The 21,335-nt window shown below is 35.4% G+C and overlaps 1 protein-coding gene across 5 annotated transcripts in view; it reads right to left on the bottom strand.

The window, feature by feature from the left end:
- Positions 1-21,335, bottom strand: part of SH2D4A (SH2 domain containing 4A) — a 252,922-nt gene that overhangs the window by 7,984 nt on the left and 223,603 nt on the right. For all 5 annotated transcript variants that reach the window (XM_074209090.1, XM_074209091.1, XM_074209092.1 and 2 more), the window contains one exon: positions 20,957-21,087. In XM_074209090.1, the coding sequence (XP_074065191.1) occupies positions 20,957-21,087 (131 nt within the window). The remainder of the gene's footprint in view (positions 1-20,956; positions 21,088-21,335) is intronic.

Genomic DNA, 21,335 nt, shown 5'->3' on the forward strand with positions numbered 1-21,335 from the left:
GCCCAGGCTAACATTTACTTTTTTTTTTTGATGAATAGCAGGGTTATGGGTCAATTTCTCAAATTTCAGTGAGCATCACATATTGTCAGGGAATAAGTAAGGCAACTGTTGGGGATAAAAAAAAAAAGAATAGGTAATAGGTTTCCATTTACACCTTAAAAGAAAACCTTAGGAAAGAATCGTGGCAATTGAATAGGAAGGTGCTTTGGAGATCATCCTCTCATTTTGCAGGTGAAAAACTGAAATGCAGAGAGATGAGGTGATCTGTCCAATATCATACAATAACAGAATTGGAATATGAATCCAGATTCTTCAAAATCCAAATACAATGGGGATTATCCCACCCCCAACTTAAAGCAAGTAGGTGACCCAGTGGATACAGTGCTAGGCCTGGAGTCAGGAAAAACTGAGTTGAAATCTAGTCTAAGTTACATTCTAGTTGTATGACTCTGGGTAAGTCATTTCACCCCTGTTTACTTCAGTTTCCTCTAAAGTAAAATTGGAATTATAATGGTACCTATTCCCAGGGTTTTTTAAAAGGATCAAATAAGATGATATTTGTAAAGCATGGAGCTTGGGCCATAACAGGCATTTAATAAATGCTTATTCCTTCCTTCCTAGAGAATGTTTGGGAAGGGAATCATTTCTTCTTAAAGCCAAGAAAAATCCATGAAGTGGCAAAAAGTGTTAGACATTTCCTCTTCCCATCCTCTTCTTGGTGCTTCTGTTTAGTAAACAAGCATTAATTAAGTGCCTACAACATGCAAGACATTGGGGAATAAAAATAGAAGGGGGTGAAAGTCTTTGTCTTCAAGAAACATACATTTTAGAGGGGCAAAACAAGACATTTAAAGAGATGAAAAGAGAGGGGAGGGAGGAGTAAAGGAGGAAGCCTGGCTGACTTGGGCACTTCTATAAAGAAAGGCTACAGAAAAAACTAATCAAGGTGAAGAGGAGGCTAAAGAGACGGAATGATCTTCCAGGCTGAGGAGACTTCTGGAGTGGAGAGATAAGAATAGATTCCACTACAAGTATAGCGCTTTAAGCCTAATATAGGTGTCCCTTCCACATTATGTCTTTCCACATGACTATATTGTGAGTCTGCATCAGAATTTAAATGGCAATTTTTTAAAGAATTTTGCAGAAGCCAGTGATGACATGCAAAGGTGAGAAGACAACATAAAGCTTAGGACCAAATACTTAACCCAAATTTTACTATAAGGTACTGTAAATATCATGTAAAGAAAAAAAAATCAAACTTTTCTGGTACAAAGGGAAGGCCCAAACAAATTTACTTGGATTTTCCCCATCATATGGGTATTGTTATTCTATTTTCAGCTACCCTTCAATGTGGAAAGAATCATTGCAGATACTTTGCTCAAACAAATAGATATTTTGTTGCTGAATGAAGTTCAAACTCCTTGGCTTAACATTCAAGGCTTTGCAGTGTGGCCTATTCACAAAATACTTTTCCTCAAGTGCATTCAAAGTGAAACCAAAAAAGCCTTCTTGGTCCATCCCAGGCATAACCTAGGTTTTCCTGTTTCAACTCTTTTGTTCACTCTGTTCCCTACACTTAGATCACTATAGCCTAGTCTACTAATGAATTCCTCCCCATCCTTCAAAATCAAACTCAAATGCCACTGCATTCTTTAACTCTAATGTCCCTCCTTAAACTCAAACCCCAGTAAATAATGGTGTTTTCTTACTAGAAAGAAGGAAGGAAACAAACCTTTTAAAAATTCCTATGTATGCTAAAGGACCATACTAAGCACTTTACAAATATTGTGTCATTTGAACTTCACAATCCTAGTAGTGAAGGGTTATTGTTATTATTTTTACATATGAGGAAACTGAGACAGGGAAAGGTTAAGTGACTTGCCCATTATCTGCAACTAGATTTGAACTCAGGTCTTACTGACTTCAGGTCTGGTGCTCTATCTGCTGCATCATTAAGCTGCCTCACATAGCACTGTGTTCTGTACCATTTCGTTGGATTTATGCAACATAATGTTTTATAGTTAGTTGTATTTAAGTAGAAAACAAAGTTAATGCAATTAGGGACCATGTTTTATCTAAACATGTTCCTCTCCTAAGGCTCTTTCTGTGATCCCAGGATCATAGCTTTAGAGATGGTAGGTCCTACAAGGGCCATTTAATGTAATTTCTTCATCTACAGATAAGGAAACTGAGTTTCAACTGACTTGTCCTAGGTCACACAGGCAGCAATTGCCAGGGGTTGAGATTTGAACCAAGAATGTTTTGCCCTGCCATGAAATTTGTTCACTTGATTGGTTTGGCAAATGGTAACAGGGTTGTCCTACTCTACAAGTCACAGATTCAAGGTGAACCTGATCTATCCTGCATTCTCCCTCTTCTCTAGAAAGGACACATTAGAAATTAAGTCCTATGGGTATGGGTATGTGATACCCCCCAAATTTTATTGCCCTTCTCCTTTTCTCTAAAGTTGGATAAAAACTTCTTGTATTAACCTTTTTTTTGTATTATAAAATATTTAACATACCTGATCCCACCAAGACATTGTAAAAGGTAAGAAAGGTTAGGAAAGAGGAAACAAAGATTTCATCCAAGACCTCAAAATCTAAAAAAGGCAAGAGATTGAGCCTTGGATTCTGAGAAATTTTAGGGAGTTATTATTTGTACATGGAAATCCATAGGCTGCCTAGAAACTATAGTGAAAAGTCATTTATTATTAACAATTGCAGCAAAAAAAAACAAGAGCATCTCACATTTCTAGAACATTTAACATTTCACAACCAATTTTCCTTATAACTATTCAATTAAATAGGGAAAATAATTATTATTATTTACCTTTAATAGGTAAGAAAACTGGAGCCTCTAATGATTAAATGATTTGCCTATAGCCAGGGACTCACACCCAGATCTTTTGATACCAAAAACTGTGCTCTTTCAAACATAGCAGTAGAAAGAATGTAGATGGATAAAAAAGCAAAAAAAATTGATTAAGATTCCTGTATATAAATCTGAGATTCCTCATTATTTCTATGCATGAAGCATGGAAGTTCATTAGATAATTATTCTTTTGGATCCTAAGATGAAAATCATAATGGAAAATAAACCCAAGTAGAAGGTCAAACTCTCCTCAGAAACAAGACATGTCAAAGAAATGATTAGATTATAATAGATGATGACCACTTAGATGGTACATCTGTCAGCTGGCACTGTAAAGTCCTTTCCATATCTGGATCATAATGAAATCATGTTATGACAAAGCATGAATATTGTTTTGACAATGTGAGCAGTGATTCCAAAGACAGGTCCAAAGATTCAAAACTGAAATTTTGGATAATTTGATATCTACAAATATATCCCATTTAAAGCAAATGTGACATCTAAAATTGCATGCATGCACACATATTTAAAAAATTTATATATATATATATATATATATATATATATATATATATATATATATATATATATTTGTACATATGGGTCTTTTTCCTCCTCCTTTGATTGCTTTGGGATATATTAGCAGAATCACTGAGTCAAAAGGTATGAATAGTTTAGGGATATTTTATTTGTGAGGGGGACATGGGAAAGACTGAGAGAAGAGGGGAGAAGGGTTTAAAAAGAAATGTGTTTTTAAAACTTTTAAATTGTATTTATATTTAAAAGATATGGATGTTTGCCTGTACATACATGGAAGCTTATTTTTTTACTTTATAAAAGGGTTGCCTTTATAGAGTAAGGTCTAATGTATTTAAAATATAATTTGATTTACAATAAAATGTGCATACAGCTTTTCATAAATATACCTACTATAAAAACTTGAACTGTATCTGCATGTAAATGGAGCTTCCAAAAACTAAGTAAAATTCAAAGCTAGAAATTATTCATTTGTAGAGTTTAGCAAATTCTTTGTAATATTCATCACCACTAGATTCTTCAAGTGCAGACTTTGGAGATCTCCTCTATTATTTTTAATTATCAAAGCTTCGCACACCCAAACAGAGTAGGCAATAATAATATTCCATTTTTCAATTCCATATCAAACTCCTTCAAAAACACCTCCAAACTTTACATGGGAGTGAGAAAGTAAGAAAGAAAGGGTATTTCTTTCTTTGTCCTGGGTAAAAATGATTTAAGGACTGGGGTCTATTTTTAACAATTACTTATTATTATTTTTAAAACAAATTTTATTGGTATCTTTTGTTTTTCTAATCCCTTTTTTCCCAAAGTATATTTTCCCCAGCCTCTTCCAGAAAACCATCCCTTAACAGAGCAAGGAACCTCCTCTGGCCATGGGGCTGAATTGGTCTGGTGGTGACTTGAAATTCAATAAATCTAGAAGCTTTTTAGGGATGAATTAATTAAACATTTGACCAAATATAGTACTCGAATGATGTTATAAATATTCAAATGGCCTTTGGCAGAAAAAAGGCTCTCCACCCATACCTTATAACAATGAATTTTTAAAAAGGGAGAGATCAGAAGGGATCAGCAAAACTGTATTTGGTCATTATGATTTTACAGCTTTCAGGTTTGACTGCTCTATTGTTCTTTCCACACACATACCACAATTGGCAATGTATTGGTTTGTTTGTTTTTTAGGCAATTAAGATTTAGTGACTTGTAAAGAATCACACAGACACAGTTAGTGTCTGATGCTGGCTTTGAATTCAGATCTTCCTGACTCCAAATCTGGCACTCTACCCACTAACTGCCTCAAGGCAATGTAAATTGCTGTGCTTCATAATCAGAGGACCAAAATAACATCACAATGTCATGGTCAAAGTACAGTGTGTCCAATTGTAGTTGATCAGACCAATACAAGTTTAGAAGATTCCTCCACAGGTTCAGAAGGCAAAAATGGATCATATGAATATTAGAATTGGGCATATCTCTAAATTTGTGCATTTCAGGTTTCTTTTGAATTTCTGCATTTCTGTTTGACTCATAGAGCACAGTGCCTTCTTTGATGCAAGCACACCATAGTGGGTAATCCTGTGTCAGTGTCTCCTATGTCTCACAATTGAAACCTAAGTTCCTCAGATAGACCTTGAAAGTGTCCTTATATCACTTTTTTTGACCACCATGTTAGTGTCTGCCTTTGTCTTTTTATGTCTTATGTCTAATTTATCTTTAACACAAATGTATATCTGGCATTCAAACAATGTGGCAAGTCCATTGGAGTCGTGCTTTCTTCAGTGAGGTTTGAATGCTTAGCAGTTTAGCTCAAGAAAGGACCTCATTATCGGGTACTTTGACCTGCCAGGTGGATCTTCCAAATCTTCCTAAGACAATTCAAATGGAAGTGATTCAGTTTCCTGGAATGGAACTCATAGACTTTCCAGGTTTCCCAGTGAAAAAACAATGAGGTCAATACAATGGTTCTGGAGCCCTTCAGTCTGGTGGGCAGGCTAATACCTCTTTTTTCCCATACTTTCCTTCAGTCTCCCAAACACTGAATTAGCCTTTGTCAAGGTGGGTGTCAACCTCATCATCTATTCTATGTGTATACTACTGGAAAGCATACAGCCAAGGAAAGGAAACTTATCTACAACATTCAAAATTTCTCCATTTGCTGTAACTGATGGTTCCACATATGGATGGTGTGATGTTGGCTGGTGGAAAAACTATTTTCTTGGTGATGTCAGGTCAAAATGAGAACAAGTGGCAGAGAATCAATTCATACTCTATTAAATCTTGTTCTCAGAGTCTCATTTTATGCATAACCATTTTTGGACCAAAAACTCCTTCCACTTTAGTTGGAATTTCTAGCCTTTTTGAGTTAAATGATTTATCACAGATGTGGTAGCTGACCTTGATGCTATTTTTGTCCTCATTGAGGGCATCCAATAACATTGCTGAAAACATCATGGTAAAGAGCACAGGAGCAAGCACACAGCCTTACTTCATTCCACTGGAAACTGGGTTAATTTGAGAGTATAGTCCATACAAGCATACTGTCATGGAACTGGCATACAATACTGAATAATTTCTCTGGGCAACCAAATTTTGCCATAATCTACAAATCCTCTTGACTGATAGTATCAAAAGCCTTGGTCAGATCAATGAACATAATGTTTAGAGCTCTATTCTGCTCCTGGCATTTCTCCTAGAGTTCTTGGACAGTAAACATCTTATTGACTGTTTCTAGGACAATTCTGAAGCCACAATGGCTTTTGGATAGACGACCATCTTCCACAAGAAAGATCACCCTATTAAAAGGACTCTGGCAAGAATTTTGTCAGCAATGATTAAGAGAGAGAGAGAGAGAGAGAGAGAGAGAGAGATCCCCTCTGATGGTCATAAAACAACCTATTTCATTTCCCCTTTTTAATTTAATGAATCAAAAAGGCAAGGTGGGGTGGGAAGAGGTCGGTAAAACTATGCTTGGTTGGTGCAGTGGATAGAGCATTGACCCTGGAGTCAGGAGGACCTGAGTTCAAATTCGACTCCAGACACTTAATAAGTACCTAGCTGTGTGGCCTTGGGCAAGCCACTTTAACCCCATTGCCTTGCAAAAACCTAAAAACAAAAAACAAAAAAAATCAAAACTATGCTTGGTTACAATTTCATAACTTTCAGATTTGATTACTTTATTATTGTTTTTATATAATACATTGTTACTTGACTATGTTTACTTTATACCATTCATATAATACTTACTATGCTCCTCTGTATTTATCCTGTTCATTATTATTAAGCACAGAAAATTCCATTACATTCATCTATAACTTGTTTATTCACTTCCTAGTCAACAAGCATCTACTTTGTTTCTAGGTTTTTTGCTTCTTCAACATGAGCTACTTTTAATATTTTATGTGTATGAACCTTTATTCTGTCCCTTGAGTATATATCTAGCAGTGGAATCTTATGGTAAAAAAAATTAAACATTTTATTTACTTTCTTTTCATAAATCCAAACTGCTTTCCAATAAACCAATAAGTACTCCCACCAATAATGCATGAGTGCTTATCTTTTCAAGATTTTTCCTACACTGATTATTCTCATATTTCATTTACATTTGACATTATTTGTGAGTGACATGTAAGCTCAGAAAATAAGCCACTACTATGAAGCAGTTTAAGGTTCACAAAGAATTTTCTTCACAGCAACTTAGTGATGTAGGTAATACAAGTATCATTTTCCCCATTTTTACAGGTGATGAAACTGAAGCAGTAAGTGACTTAACCAGTTACTCAACACAAAAATGTCAGAATTGAGATTAGAACTCAGATCTTCCCTGATTCTGAATGCAGTATTCTTTCCAATACCTCCTCCTGTTGGTCTACTAAAGTTGAAGTTAAGTAAAGGAGAAGAATAAAACAAAGTACCAGAACTGTAGAATGAGGCATGCCTTTCAGAAGAGTAGATTGTGTAGGAAGAAATCAGGGTAATAAGCAATGTTGCTTTGATATAACTACCAGGGGATGTTTATCATCTCCATTTGGTGGTGAACAACAGCTATGTTGGGTAATCAGAGACATTTATGTTCGCCCTTTTCCTTGAAACTCTCATGAGTTCCAGCATCCCTGGAACCTCTTTAGTCAATGTTTGGACTGCTACAGGTTTAGGAGACCTGATCTGGAATATAGCTAAAATAAAGAAACTGTATGGGAGGGGCGACAACCAGAGCTAGTTTCCTAGAAAGAACTCCAAATCTCTAAGGGGTAACTAAGTGACAATAATGGTCACTTGGGAGGCATCAGGGTATAATAGAGGTAACTCAGTTATTGAGTGGGGTGGGTAAAATGTTCTCCGATTATAGCTTTGAGCCCTATCCCATTAGTAAGAGCTGTGGATTATAAGACTTACAGATTTTTAAAGCTGGAAGATTCTTGCAAAAGGATTTCCTAGAGTCTGTTATGGGGGCATTGCACTAATGATCTACACTTAAGTCCAAAAAGTTCTTTTTCAAACAATACCTCTATGGAGTCATGATCTCTAGTCTGAGAAACACTCCTTATGGGATGGACTAGAAACACTGTTAAGTTTCCTTCTAATGCATAGTTTCCTTAGTTTCCTTCCTCCCTTCCTTTTTTCTCTCCTTGTCTCTATCCCTGAGGTGTGTGTGTGTGTGTGTGTGTGTGTGTGTGTGTGTGTGTGTGTGTCTGTGTCTGTGTCTGTGTCTGTCTGTCTTCTCCATTCTCCCTCTAATGCTGTATTTCAGCATGTGGAATGTTTGATTGGAACCATCTAATTACATCCACTAACATTTACAAAGGCATTATTGGAGAAAGCATTGGCATTGATATGATTATGAAACTACTAAAATATCAAAGTCTTTGAATCTTTATCCCTTTTTCCTAGTTTGGAGTTGATACACAAGAATCCATCTATTTCTAAATGCTGAACCCTATTTTCTAATATATTTTTCATATCTTTCAACATTTCACTTTATACAACAAAGTCATGGTGATTGAGAAATGTTGTCTTGGTTTGAAAGATTCTTCAAACAGAATTTCATGGCTTCTTCCTCCATGACAGACTGTGATTCCACTCATCACAAGCATGGTGAGGGGATATTAGCAAGTGTCCCCACAAAATGATACTCCTTTCTCCTGTTGGAAACATGATGAAACACACTCTACCAACTCCTCTGTTCGGTTCTCCGAAGTTGAGGGCTCTCCTTTCCATTTAGCTACAATCTCTTCATGTCTTCTCATTTTACTTATGGCAATAATGTCAACATGAATAGGTTATCCAGAAGTCTATCAACCCATTGGCTGTTGGATGAAGATGTCATATTTAATGGATCACCACTTAATTAGTTTTGGTAGATTAATGATAAGCTGGGTTATTCTTAGTAACCTCTTTCCTCTCCTGGGCAATCAGTTAACCTCTGTTGACCTTAGTTTTCTCATCTGCTAAATAAGGGTGATTATAGCACCTGCCTCCCAAAGTGGTTGTGAGGCTAAGATAAAATAATATTTGTGAAGTGCTGTGTAAACCTTAAAGCTTTATTATATAAATTTTAGTTAATATTATTATCTTCCTCTATTTTATCCATTGCTATCAGATTAATCTTTCCAAAAACTAAAACTCAGTACTGTCTTCTAATCCAAAGTTTTCAAATGATCCCTATTGCCTAAAGTTTAATCACTTCTTTTTGGTTTTTGCAAGGCAATGAGGTTAAGTGACTTACGCAAGGTCAAATAGTAAGTTTCAGATGTCTGAGGCTTGATTTGAACTCAGGTCCTCCTGACTTATTTCTATTCACTGCACCACCTAGATGCCCTAAGTTTACCTCTCTTAAAGTGACATTCAAAGGCTTCCAAACTGCCTCTAAAATCGGTACTCAATAACCCAGGTTCCAGCCAAAGAAACTCTTTGCTCTTTTCCAAATGCCACCCGAGTCTTTTCACATCTGTGTTTCTCTTACTTAGAATGCCCCCCTCCTCATCCTAAGTATTAATTTTACTCACTGTTCAAGATTACCTTCTTTATGAAAATCAATGACAGAAGTAATCCATTCTGCCCTTCAAACCCTTCTCAAGCTACTCATTAGAATCCTTTTCAGTTTAGTTCCTGTACTTTCAGGATACAAAATCTAGAGACAAGGTTCAATGTTTTTTTGTATTCAACACTCCCTCCCCCAGCACCTAAAAGAATCTTGCACAGAACAGAAGCTTATTTTTTTTGCTGAATAAATAAATGAATAAATACAATTAGCTTGAAAATGAAATATGAACATTATCTTCCCAAGAACTGTTCCATTCTCTTCTGGGGAACTTTGTGAAAAAAGAAAGAAATACATCTATTAGAGCTCTTTTTGGTAGAAGTGGATTCAAATAATAATTAGGCTCTTGCCCTCTCTCTGAGCATAGCAAGAAGAACCTAATTAAGGGCTCCCTTATTATTTCCCCATTCTTCTCATTCCTTCTAAAGGAAGAGTACTCAGTGCCATCTGGTTTGGGGAGCAAGAAATCGGTGAAAAAAATTATCAAGGAAAGATGGAAAATTGAATGACAGAAAATTCATTTTGTCATTCATTTAAATAAACATGTATAAGCATCCACTATAACAATGGCACTGTTGGAAGCCACTGGAAGAAACATAAGGTTAAATGAAATTATGACTGTTCTTGAGAAGACAAGGTGGGGTATATGGATAAAGAAACCATGAATCAGAATGTAAGAACATAAAAAGGAGTATAAAGGACTGTAGTTATTTTTCAAGATCAGAGAATAGAGGAAGTAACATTGAAGGATGAGTGATGTCAATAGGTAGAGATTAGTAAGGAAGTGAGGTCATTCTGGGTAACAAACAATGTAGATAAAGGTGCTGATGGTTGAAAATTTGAGGGTGATGGTGATTAATTGAGCTTTGATAAACTATGGTGCAGACAAAAGAGAACAGGGTTAAGCAAAGAAAAGTAGAATGGAGACATATTGTAGAATGCTTCAGATGCCAACTTAAAGATTTTGGAATTTATTCAGCAAGCAGTGAAGGTCCACTGAGGGTTCTGGAGAAAATGAGCATAACAATCATATCTGGGGACCAGAAAGTCCAGTCCGGCAGCAGTGTGTAGGGTAGTTTTGAGGTGGCAAAAACTGGAGTCAATTTGATATTGAGTACATAAGACTTTTCAAGTGTGTCTAAGATCCTTTTTGACTGGCTTCTAAATAAAGTAAAGTGGCTCAGACCAGAAGCCTGAAAAGAATGGTGGAATGGAAAAGGGGCATAATACAGTGGGCACTTTATTTATTCTGAACAGAAGGACTGCTGGCATCTGACAGGATACTACAGAGTGGCCTGCCTACCAAGTCAACTTCTGACTTCTCTTTGTTACACACCCTGAAACCACCAAGGATTTTCACTACCCACTATTGTAATTCTGCTTTCTGAACACAATAACTGACATTTATGTAGCACTCTAAAGTTCACAATATACATCTTATATACATTATCTTATTTGAGCATCATAAATTGATGAGGTAGATATTAATAGACCCATTTCACAGTCAAACTATGGAAACTGAGCCTGAGAAAGGTTAAATGGTCATTGCCCATGTCACACAGCTAAGAAGTGTCCAAAGCAGGATCTGAATTCAGGTGCTCGCAACTCTACTATTTTATCTACTATAATATTAAGTAGACATCATATATTTAAATATAAATGAGGCATAAATTATATATCCAATCTGAAAATTCAAATAAACATGAAATCACATAATCAATGATATAGTAGCAAAAATGTTAGACCCAAGATACAGAAGACTTGCATTCAAATTTTGCTCCAGCATTTACTTCTTAGGATAACACATCACCTTTTTTAACTTTAGCCTCAGTACTTGTAAAATTTATGAGTCAATCAATTGAGGAACTAGATTTTATTATTTGTCTCTGCTAGTGTTGGGAATAGAACGGGGGGGGGGGGAAGATTAAAAGATCTTGCCCTTTAAGAAATTCTCATTTCATCATGGGAGAAGGGGGTTACATTTACTCATAGGTATCTATATAAAATAGATGCAAGGAGTTTTTGTTTTATCTACTTACAAGGGTTTTGTGATGAAATGTCATTGCTATTATTGTTTCATGAAAACAGAGATTTGAAGGATTTTGAGATTGATTATGTTGCTTTCTTCCCTGAAGGATAAGGGATTCTTCCCAGAATTTGGAAGACTGTGAGGTCAGAGGTTTCCAGTACAGAGTTAAAAGTATTTAAGAGCTAGAACTTCTGATTTGGACTAATTCATAGATTAAGGAAAATTAGGAAAGCATTCAATATGTTTTTCTTAAGAATGAGTATTGATCTATATATTTATCTATCTACACAGAGACATACACATGTGTATAAGTGTACATATATTTATATCCATATCTGTGTTGTGTGCCTTTGTATATAAATAATTATATTGTGTATTTCTATCTATATAAATTTGAAAGTTATTAGTTCTGACTTGAAATAATTCAAAGGTTAGAGAAAATTAAGGAGGAACTCAATGCATCTTCCATAAGACAAGTTGCTGTTCTATATATTTGCGTGTAATAATATATATTTTTATATATGTGCACATATACACACATGTGTGTGTGTTTGTGTGTGTGTGTGCAAGTAGAAGAATTACTTCTGGCTTGGGTTAATTCATTGGTTAAGTATAATTAGAAAGTTACTGTGTGTCTTCCTTAAGATTAGCTACTGTAATTATGGTTTATATGTGTATGTGTGTATCCATAACCATATGCTGTGAGAGCCCTAACTACAGAACTGGGAATTGCCAGGGTAGCAAGTGTGGTAAGAGAGAAGGGAAATATGAATCCACAAAGAAAACGACCCCTGGGGAACTCAGGTTTCAGAGAATAATTGCTTTCACAGAAACTAATAGGATTTACCCCTGAGGAGAATGAAAAACTTAAGGGATGTGCCAAAACTAGAAGAAATCAGTATAGCTAAAGAATGGAATATGCTGCTTACCCCATAAATGTAAAAAAGTCTGTTCTATGCAACTAGGAAAATAAAATAGAGATGCTAATGCATTTGGACAAGGACAAGCTCAATTACCTGCTAAGACAGTAACAAAGGTCCTTGGGGGGAAAAGAGGATGGAATAGTTTTGTAATTGGTTTAAATACATGTTAATAAAATACCTATCACCTTTCTAGAAATGTTCTAATGAAGTACAAAATACACATAGGGAGAAGAGTCAGGCTTTTGTTCCTGTTCTAAATGGTTCTGTGACACTGGGCAAGTCATTGAATCTCTCTGAACCTCAGTTTCTTGATCTGTCTAATGGGGGAATAAATACCTTTCGTGCCTAAATCATAGGGTTGCTATGAGAATTAAATGAGACATATAGCATACAAAATACTATAAAAATGTCAACTATTATGATTATAGTAGTGAAAAATTGATGAGGATGATAATAGATAATGATGATGATGATGATCATGGTGATAATTGTTTAAAGACTGATTTATATTCTTAACAGAGAACAATAAAAAAGTTAATTAATGAAGAATTTGTTAGAACTTCAATAGACAGTAATTTTCTAGTTTTAATAATTGTTCATCTGTTGGTTTAAAAATAAAGTTGGCTAAGTCTAGGTCTCTATTAGTAAATTTAAATAATGGAATGTTGATGTAAAATCAAATACATTCTCATTTTCTCATTATGAGTAATAGCTTTCATAAAGGCAGGACAATCTTTCTTGAAACAAAGATTAACCTTCCCAGAGAGGTATAAACAGTGCCTTGATAAACACATTTGACAATTATAATTATACAATTATGTGACAAGACACAATTATCATGCCCTCAGTTCTAGATTTCTCTGTAATCAATTGCCCCTGATTGTGACATGTACATATGAGTGTCTCCCCAGATAACATGGAAGCTCTTCACCAGCAGGAACTGTGTCTTTTACTTTTTGTGGCTTTTTCCCAATCTTCTCCCTGTCTTGTTCTATGTCATGCTTACTACACAGAAGCACAAGATGAATCCTCTTTTAATGAATGAGCAGATGAACCCATAAACGTGGTTTCTCTTTGACTTCATTTCTAATAAGGGATTTATTTATTATCTTGTAATAATTTTATACATCTCCAAACAGATATGTAATTAATAATATATAGGGAAATTATATATATGTACACATGTGTATACACATACATATATATACACATAAAATCAAGTGGGTTAAAATATGTCAAAATAGCTGATTTTGTGATATTATCAGAAGGTAAACTGAGTCACTCTACTAGTCATGAAGATCCTTGGCATTCATTAGTAAATATAAGAATATTCATATTTTTGTTATAAACTATTGTTAAGATATTAGGAGGCACCCTGTTTTCCAGAGCTAAAGTCTAGCAAGGAAAATGTGCCCTGAGCTTGGTATTACAACAGTCCTTTGTGCTCACTCTCTGGCTGAGTGTGCTTTTGATCACAGTAAAATTCTAGAATTGTTTCATATATTTTTGCTTTGACTTTATGCTTTCATATATGTATGATTTAGCATCAGATGTTCTCTGAGGTCGGACAAGCACCTGCTGTATTCCTGTTCCAATCATAAAGCCCTGAATGAATCAAATCAGTTCCACTGTTGCTGTTACCCCTCACTGTTTATAGCCCTTAGTATAAGTATGGAGATTTCCTCCCACTAAAGTGAGTCCTCCAATTAGGAGTGGGACCCCAGCACATGTGTCTAATTTGCTTTCTTGCTTGCAAACTGTTTCCCTCACTTTGAAATTAAACTTCTGTTTGATTCCTTAGTCTCTTGTCTCTAACTTGCTCTGTTGAGCTCCAACTACCCACAGGTTAGAAAACCACTTTTAGTTCAGTTGATATTACCAATTGATTATTATTATTATTATTATTATTATTATTATTATTGTCAAATAAGTAACTAGATACAATATCGAAATGAGATTAAAGACTTTAAGAAGAAATATAGATTGGGAAGGTTTATTTTTTGTTAATTGGGGAAAAATATTTGTCCTTCTCCAATCTTGTTGTTCCTCTCATTGCTGACAGATTCTCAACAATGAACTATAACTCTCAGTTCTCTTAGTAACCAAGGTTATAGTCCATCTGGACAAGGCGATTTGAATTCATCAAGAGCAAAATGATGCTCTTTTACCATAATTTTACTTACTTTGTGTCAACTCTGTGCTAAACATTTTTGTTCTATGTCTCTCAATGCAAAAGACATTTTTTCTTGACAGAGAAAATAAGGACAAAAATAGAAAACAAGAACCTCTATCTTCTCTCTGTCATCACTTACTATTATCCAATTTACCCCCAGCAAAAATCCTATCTCTTCCATTCAACCTCCTCCACCAACAAAGTAAACCAACAAACAAAAGAAAACTTCTGTTAGCACAACTCCCTTCATTAGCCTTAGTTCAGGGCTTTAATACCCCTGACACTATTTTTACTTGACTGGGCTATACTCATAGTCATTCCCTGTGCAGCCCTGTTTTTATTTTCTGTACATTAAAAAAATAATTACCTATCAGTGAACATCCGTATTAGTCTCTTAGATAAATCCCATTGTAGCTCTTGATTGCAATTGTTCAATGCTTGGAAATTGGTGATCAGAATGATGGTGGTACCCTCAATAAAAATAAGAAGTAAGGTAGAGGAAAGGGATTGGACCAAAAAAAATTAATGAATTACATCATGGGTTGAGGTTGAGGTACCTATGGGACATCAATAAGAAATATCCCACATGCAGTTAATGATAAAGGACTGAAGTGCAGGGAACTGAGAAAAGGTACATCTAGGAATTATTTGTATGGTGATGATAGGTGACTCTACTGGAATTGCTGAAATCACTAAGACAAAAGGTAAAAAAAAATGAGAGAGCATCTAGGATGCATCTCACAGACAATAGAAATAACAGAAAGATGAGAATCCAGTAAAAGGGACTGAGAAGAAGCAATCATAGAGGTACATTTAGGCATGGAAGAGGTCTTAGAAATCACTGAATTCAACCCCCCCTTAGTTTGCAGATGAGGAATGAAGTATAGAGAAGTGACTTGCTCAGAGTCTCATAGTAAGTGTCCAATATAGATCATCCTGTCTCCAAGTCCAGTGCCATATTTACTACACTATACTACACAGAGCAGTATCACAAAAGTACCAGGAAGAGGAATAACCAGGAGAAAGGTCAGGAAGGATTAAAAAAGTAATCTTTGGTAATCTTTGAGAAGGCATTTTGATTTGAGTGATGAAAATGGAAGTCAGAATCTTATAAGTTGAGGAGAGTATAAGGTAAGAAAATGAAAGCAGTGAAGACAGTTTTTTAAAAGAAATTTGGTTGTAAAATGGAAGAAATACAGAACAATAGCATGAGAGCATGTATTAGGCTAAAGTGAAGGTTTTAGAATGATGGGAGACAATTTATATGGAAGCTGCTGGATATGTTTGGAAACAGGAGGGAAAGCATGATTGTATTAGAAGACATTGAACATTAAAGGAGCAACTCTGATCAATGTAGGAACGAACCATAACTCCAGGAAATCAATGATGAAGAATGGTATTGATATCCTGAGAGACATATATTTTGGGGCATGAATAGCCAAAGCAGGAATTTATTTTTCTTGTCTATGTAATTTTATTACAAGAATTTGGTTTTTCTGTTTTTGTTGGGAGGGAGATGGAAGGAAAAAATACTTGCTAATTGAAAAAAAATATTTTAAAAGAAAGAATTTGTGTTAAGAAAGAGAGAGAGGAGAAGGAGGAGGAGGAGGAGGAGGAAAAAGCAAATTTACAGAGAAATAAGAAAGGATAAAATTTGAGGATGCAAGTAGGTAGGGTGATGTTTGTAAGGACAAAGTTGTCCACTCTTTCCTTTGAGACTAGGGCAAAAGTAAAGAGAATGGGAAGATAATTCTGTAGTGATTTTAAATCCAGGGTTGGGAAGTAACATAAAAGAAGTTTGTAATATGATGAAATTATTTTATTTAGTGAAGAATACTTGATAAAAATCCTTAGTTGGGAGTGAGAGGGTAATATGAGCAGCATGAGGAAAGAAAATGAGATTTCTTCTGTTTCTATATCCTTGATCATTTGATTCTTTTATTATTGTTTAGAAATCTCTAAATTAGAACAATAATTGTTATAGATTTGAAGAAAGCATATGTACATATATATGTCACATAGCTTGGAAATATCTGAGGCTGGAATGCAGAGTTTGAACTCAGAAGAGCTGGGTTTGAAGCAGGTCTCTGCTACTCACTGTGTATATGACCTCATCTTCATCTTTCTAGATTTCTCTAGATAATGAGGTTACTGAATAAAATGACTCTTCAGTTTCATTATGATCCTAAATCTATGAATTCTGCTGTCTTTGAAGAGATAAAATAAGCCTGTGCTTCACACCTGATGCAATAAGGGAACAGTTTAGTATTAAACTGTTTGGTGTCAACCACATATGTATTTTTGATTTTCTTATGTTCTTCTATCTGATCATAACCCCTTATCCTTTCATCACTCCCATTTCTTTACTCCTTCTAAACCATTTAATCCATCCTTTCTGCAGCCTTTAGTCCATTAATTAACCAATCAAATAGTAAGCAATTTTTTAACCACCTGGTACAAGGGAGATGGTTAAAAGATGCTTACTGTTTCTATCTGTTGCAGAGGGGATAGAAAGCTGATAAAACCAGGAGGACTTGGGTTCAGGTCCTACCTCTGACACAGTGGGACCTGGGCAAGTCCCTTACCTTCTCAGTCCTCTAGGAAGCTTTTTTTTAAGTTGCAGAGAAGAAAGATGAAGTTGAGGCCACAACAGGTAATGAGTAGCAGAGACCACCTAGTTCAAACCCAGCTCTTCTCAATATGAACCCTGCATTCTTTCTCCTACACCAAGCTTACAGTGGCTCACAAGGTCTGCATAAGTGGATACTATATGAGTAGAGGATGACTATAGACTAGTCAAGCAAGCACCTAATCCCTAAGTGTGACAGTGGATAGAGCACTTGTCCTAAAGTTAGAAGAACTGAGTTCAAGTCTAGCTTCAGGTACTTCCTAGCTGTTTGACCATGGGAAAATGACTTACCTGCTATCTGCTTCAGTTTTCTCATCTGTAAAATTGAGATTAACAGCATCTACTCCACAGAGTTGCTGGGAGGATAAAATGAGATAATTGAAAACATAGCACAAGGACTGGCACACAGTAAGTGCTATATAAATACTAGCTACTATTATTATTGAAGACTCTCCACTAAGAAGAGGAGGATCTGAGACTTGCATTGGTAGAAGGAACCTCCACATCAATGACATCTGGGAACTTTGTTGTATTGATTATTTATATACACATACATATACATATATATATATATATACACATATACATAGATATAAAATCATACACACATCTATGTGTATATACATATATACCCATATATACATATGTGTGTATACATATACACACACACACACACACACACACACACATACATGCTTTCTTCAAATCTATAACAATTATTGTTCTAATTTAGAGATTTTTTAAGCCATAATCAGAGAATCAAAGGATCATGGTTCTAGAAACAGAAGAAATCACAGATGTCATTTGCTTCTTTCTGCATAGGGAGGAAGTCTTGGGATAAGTTAAATACCTTATGTAAAGTCACAAAGATGTAAAGAATAAGAGGCAGAATTAGAACTCAAATTTCATTAACTCCAAAGGTGATGCCCTTTTCACTGTATCACACTGTCTATTCAATGATCCATTTATTTTGAGTTGTATTTGAGCAAAAAATATTCAATACAATAACAACTAATCTTCATGCAAAGTTTTTTAAAATAATTTGGTCCATAATGAAATTCTTTGCCTATGAAAATATCAAGGGGCAGCTAGATGGAACAATGAACAGAGTACCAGCCCTGGAGTCAGGAGGATCTGAGTTCAAATCCTATGGAAATATCAAATAAAGGTTAATGACCAGTATAAGATGCCACAAATTGAGGTAGAAAAAGAGGGTATTTCTTCTTTATCTTTGAAAAATGGATGCAGAAATGAGGCATAAATAAGCTTTTCTTTACACATATTTCTATTCTATTTTGTATAATTGAACATCTTTTATCATATCTTATAATTCTAGTAGAGTGTTGAGACTTAAGTTCATTTAAAAAAAATTCATCCTTCAGTATATGACACATGGTGTTGCTCAAAATATCCTAGGTCAACTGAATATGTCCTTTTGGATACACTAAAGAACCAGGTTCGTCTTTAAGAATTGCTGCTCAATTACAATAAAAGGAAAAAATAATGTGAAAAGGGATTATTTGAGATAAGATAATTTAAGTAATAACTTTAAAAAGATAATTTACAGAGTAAAGGACAGGCAAAGAAAGATCTTAAATAAATAGAAGAAGACCACTAGCTAAGATTTCAAAGCACTGATGAAAAAACAATTGTGTTACAAAGAGAATAAATGTAAGTGCTAAAGGTAGAATGAATTATTTAGATGTGATCCATCTTTTCTTTTCTGTAGAAGCCTGTGAAATCTGATTAACTCAGTCAAACTGAAGATAATGATTTATGGCGCAGAGCTCTTTTTTCTCTCTGGCAACATGAGCATGATGAATGTTTGAATAAACAAAAGGGACACTATTACTATGGTACATTGACACAATGTCTGTACATAAAATACAGAATCTTGGGTTGATTTTTTTGTGAGTTTTTTTTTAGATCAAAGTACAAAAAATACCAAGCAGTGATTTGTAAGTTTCCACTAGGTTTCTGACTTGCTCACGCTCTTGCAGCTGCCAGTTGATGCTTCAAACATAACTGATGGTTGAAATGTATTTTTTCAGGTCAGTCAAAACTCTGAATACACAGAAGCAGAGGGTCCAAGTTGGAAATAGTGTCAGAGGCCATCTTATTCAATCTCACTTGAAGCATGGCTTCCCTCTAGAACATTCTTGACAAATGACCACCTAGTCTTTCCTGCCAAATTCACTGGCATTCACTGACAATTCATTAGTTATTTTAAAAAAAAAACCAAACAAACCAACTATGATGCTATATGTAAATTGTGAACAGGGATGACTGTATTACCATCAAGGACCCAGATAACTAGGCTTTTTGCTACAAGAATTCTCCCAGGATCAGTGCTTCAATTCCTAATACCTAAATGTCCCAGAAAGAAAAGAAAAATATAATCAATATTTGACCTGTGACCTATTGGTAATTTACACATGTTAATTATTAGAAACTCTCTTCTGCTATATACACTTTCATTGTTTCCACTTCTATTCTCATTTCTCAACTTTTTTGTTCTTTAACATCTGACTTCAACTACTTGCTCTAGGTGGTTCAGTAGAGAGGTAGATGGTGGTAGTGTCTCTGTTTTAGAGATGAAGAAACTGCGCTTCAACAACATTAAGAGACATGTCCAGGATCACACAACCAATAAGCATGTGATTCAGCATTAGAACTCCAGTCTTATTGACTCCCAGTCCAGGGAGTAAGGCTCATAAAAGCTTTTTTTTTCAAAGTAGAGAATCTTGGGGAACCCCAAGTGACCTCATCATTTTTAACACATATATAATGGTTTGGTCTAAAAGAATAAAAAGGATCTCCCTTTTTGGGGACTGCATATCAGCCTTCAATTTCTACTCAAACTAGCAAACTCAGTTTGAACTCATTTTAGATATAAAATTTCAGCTGTGTGTTTTTTTTAGCTATATAATTATTGTTGCATGTGTAACAAATGGGTTAACTGGGTGCACAGCTGATCACACAACAAGCTAGTCTTAGAGAAATAATATCTGGGCCAAGCTGATTGGCTATCATTGCTACTGAAACCCAAAACAGTGAAAAGAGTAGGCAGTGAAGCATGAGTTGAGTTGGCAGAGTTGGCACCAAATTGAAGCTTATTAGACTGCACACAGTAACTGTGTTCAAGGTGATACTTTCTTGGCAAGCATGCAAACTCATCCTCTTTCACTGGTTACAACGTCAACTACCCAGAAGAACCTAGAGTTTAGGAATCATAGAAATGGAAAAAATTGAGAAATCATAAAGTCTAACCATTTCCATGTGAGAAAACTAAGATGTGACGAGGGGAAGTGATCTGCCAGTAATAATTAAAATGGCCTATGGCAGATCCAGGATGAGAATACTTGTCTCATGAATGCCAGCCTGCCATTGTTTCCACTATTCTAACTCTTTTGAGGTAGAGCTTTCTTCTATAGAACTGTTTGAGAATGGCAATGTGAGCATGTCTTTTCATTCAGTCAGAGATAATTTGTTTGGATTGTCAAATTAACCCTGTTTGTGCAGGATTCACCGAATTATGTATTGCTTATTAACAAATTTCACGAGCTGTTGAATTGGTCCCTAGGAAACAAGGAACACAAAAGACAATTGGAATGATCTTTGAATAGACAATTATTTTGAAAATCTCTTGGTCAGCATGTCGAAGAGAACACTTTCTGTAACCTTGGTCTCTGTGGACTCATGTTTCTTCTGCTTGTGGTGAAGACCACATTGAAGAGATTTTGGTACTCACCATGGAACCATGGCGCAATTGTGTCTGAATTTTTCTCAAAGCCGGCTCTCAGTGGGATCTGCTCTTCCTTAAACCATGTGATGATGTTTTCTTGGGCTGAGTGGGACACAGATCTCTTCACTCCCTGATTTCTGTTATTTGCAAAGGATTAGTATTTTCAGTTAATTATAATACTTTAGACAAATCTAGTATCTTCTATAGAGATACAATATGCATTTAAAACCTAGTCAGGGGAACTGTGGGATTTTTTTTTTCATACTATGCCCTATGACTAGAAAATACCTCCTTTTTTGCACCCTTCTAACCCTTTTGCCAAATGCATCTGACAAAAAATGTCATTAAAATTTAAGTGTGCCATGGGTATGACCAACTGCTGTGT

This window comes from Macrotis lagotis, chromosome 1, assembly GCF_037893015.1.
Source record: "Macrotis lagotis isolate mMagLag1 chromosome 1, bilby.v1.9.chrom.fasta, whole genome shotgun sequence".
Classification (NCBI taxonomy): domain Eukaryota; kingdom Metazoa; phylum Chordata; class Mammalia; order Peramelemorphia; family Peramelidae; genus Macrotis; species Macrotis lagotis.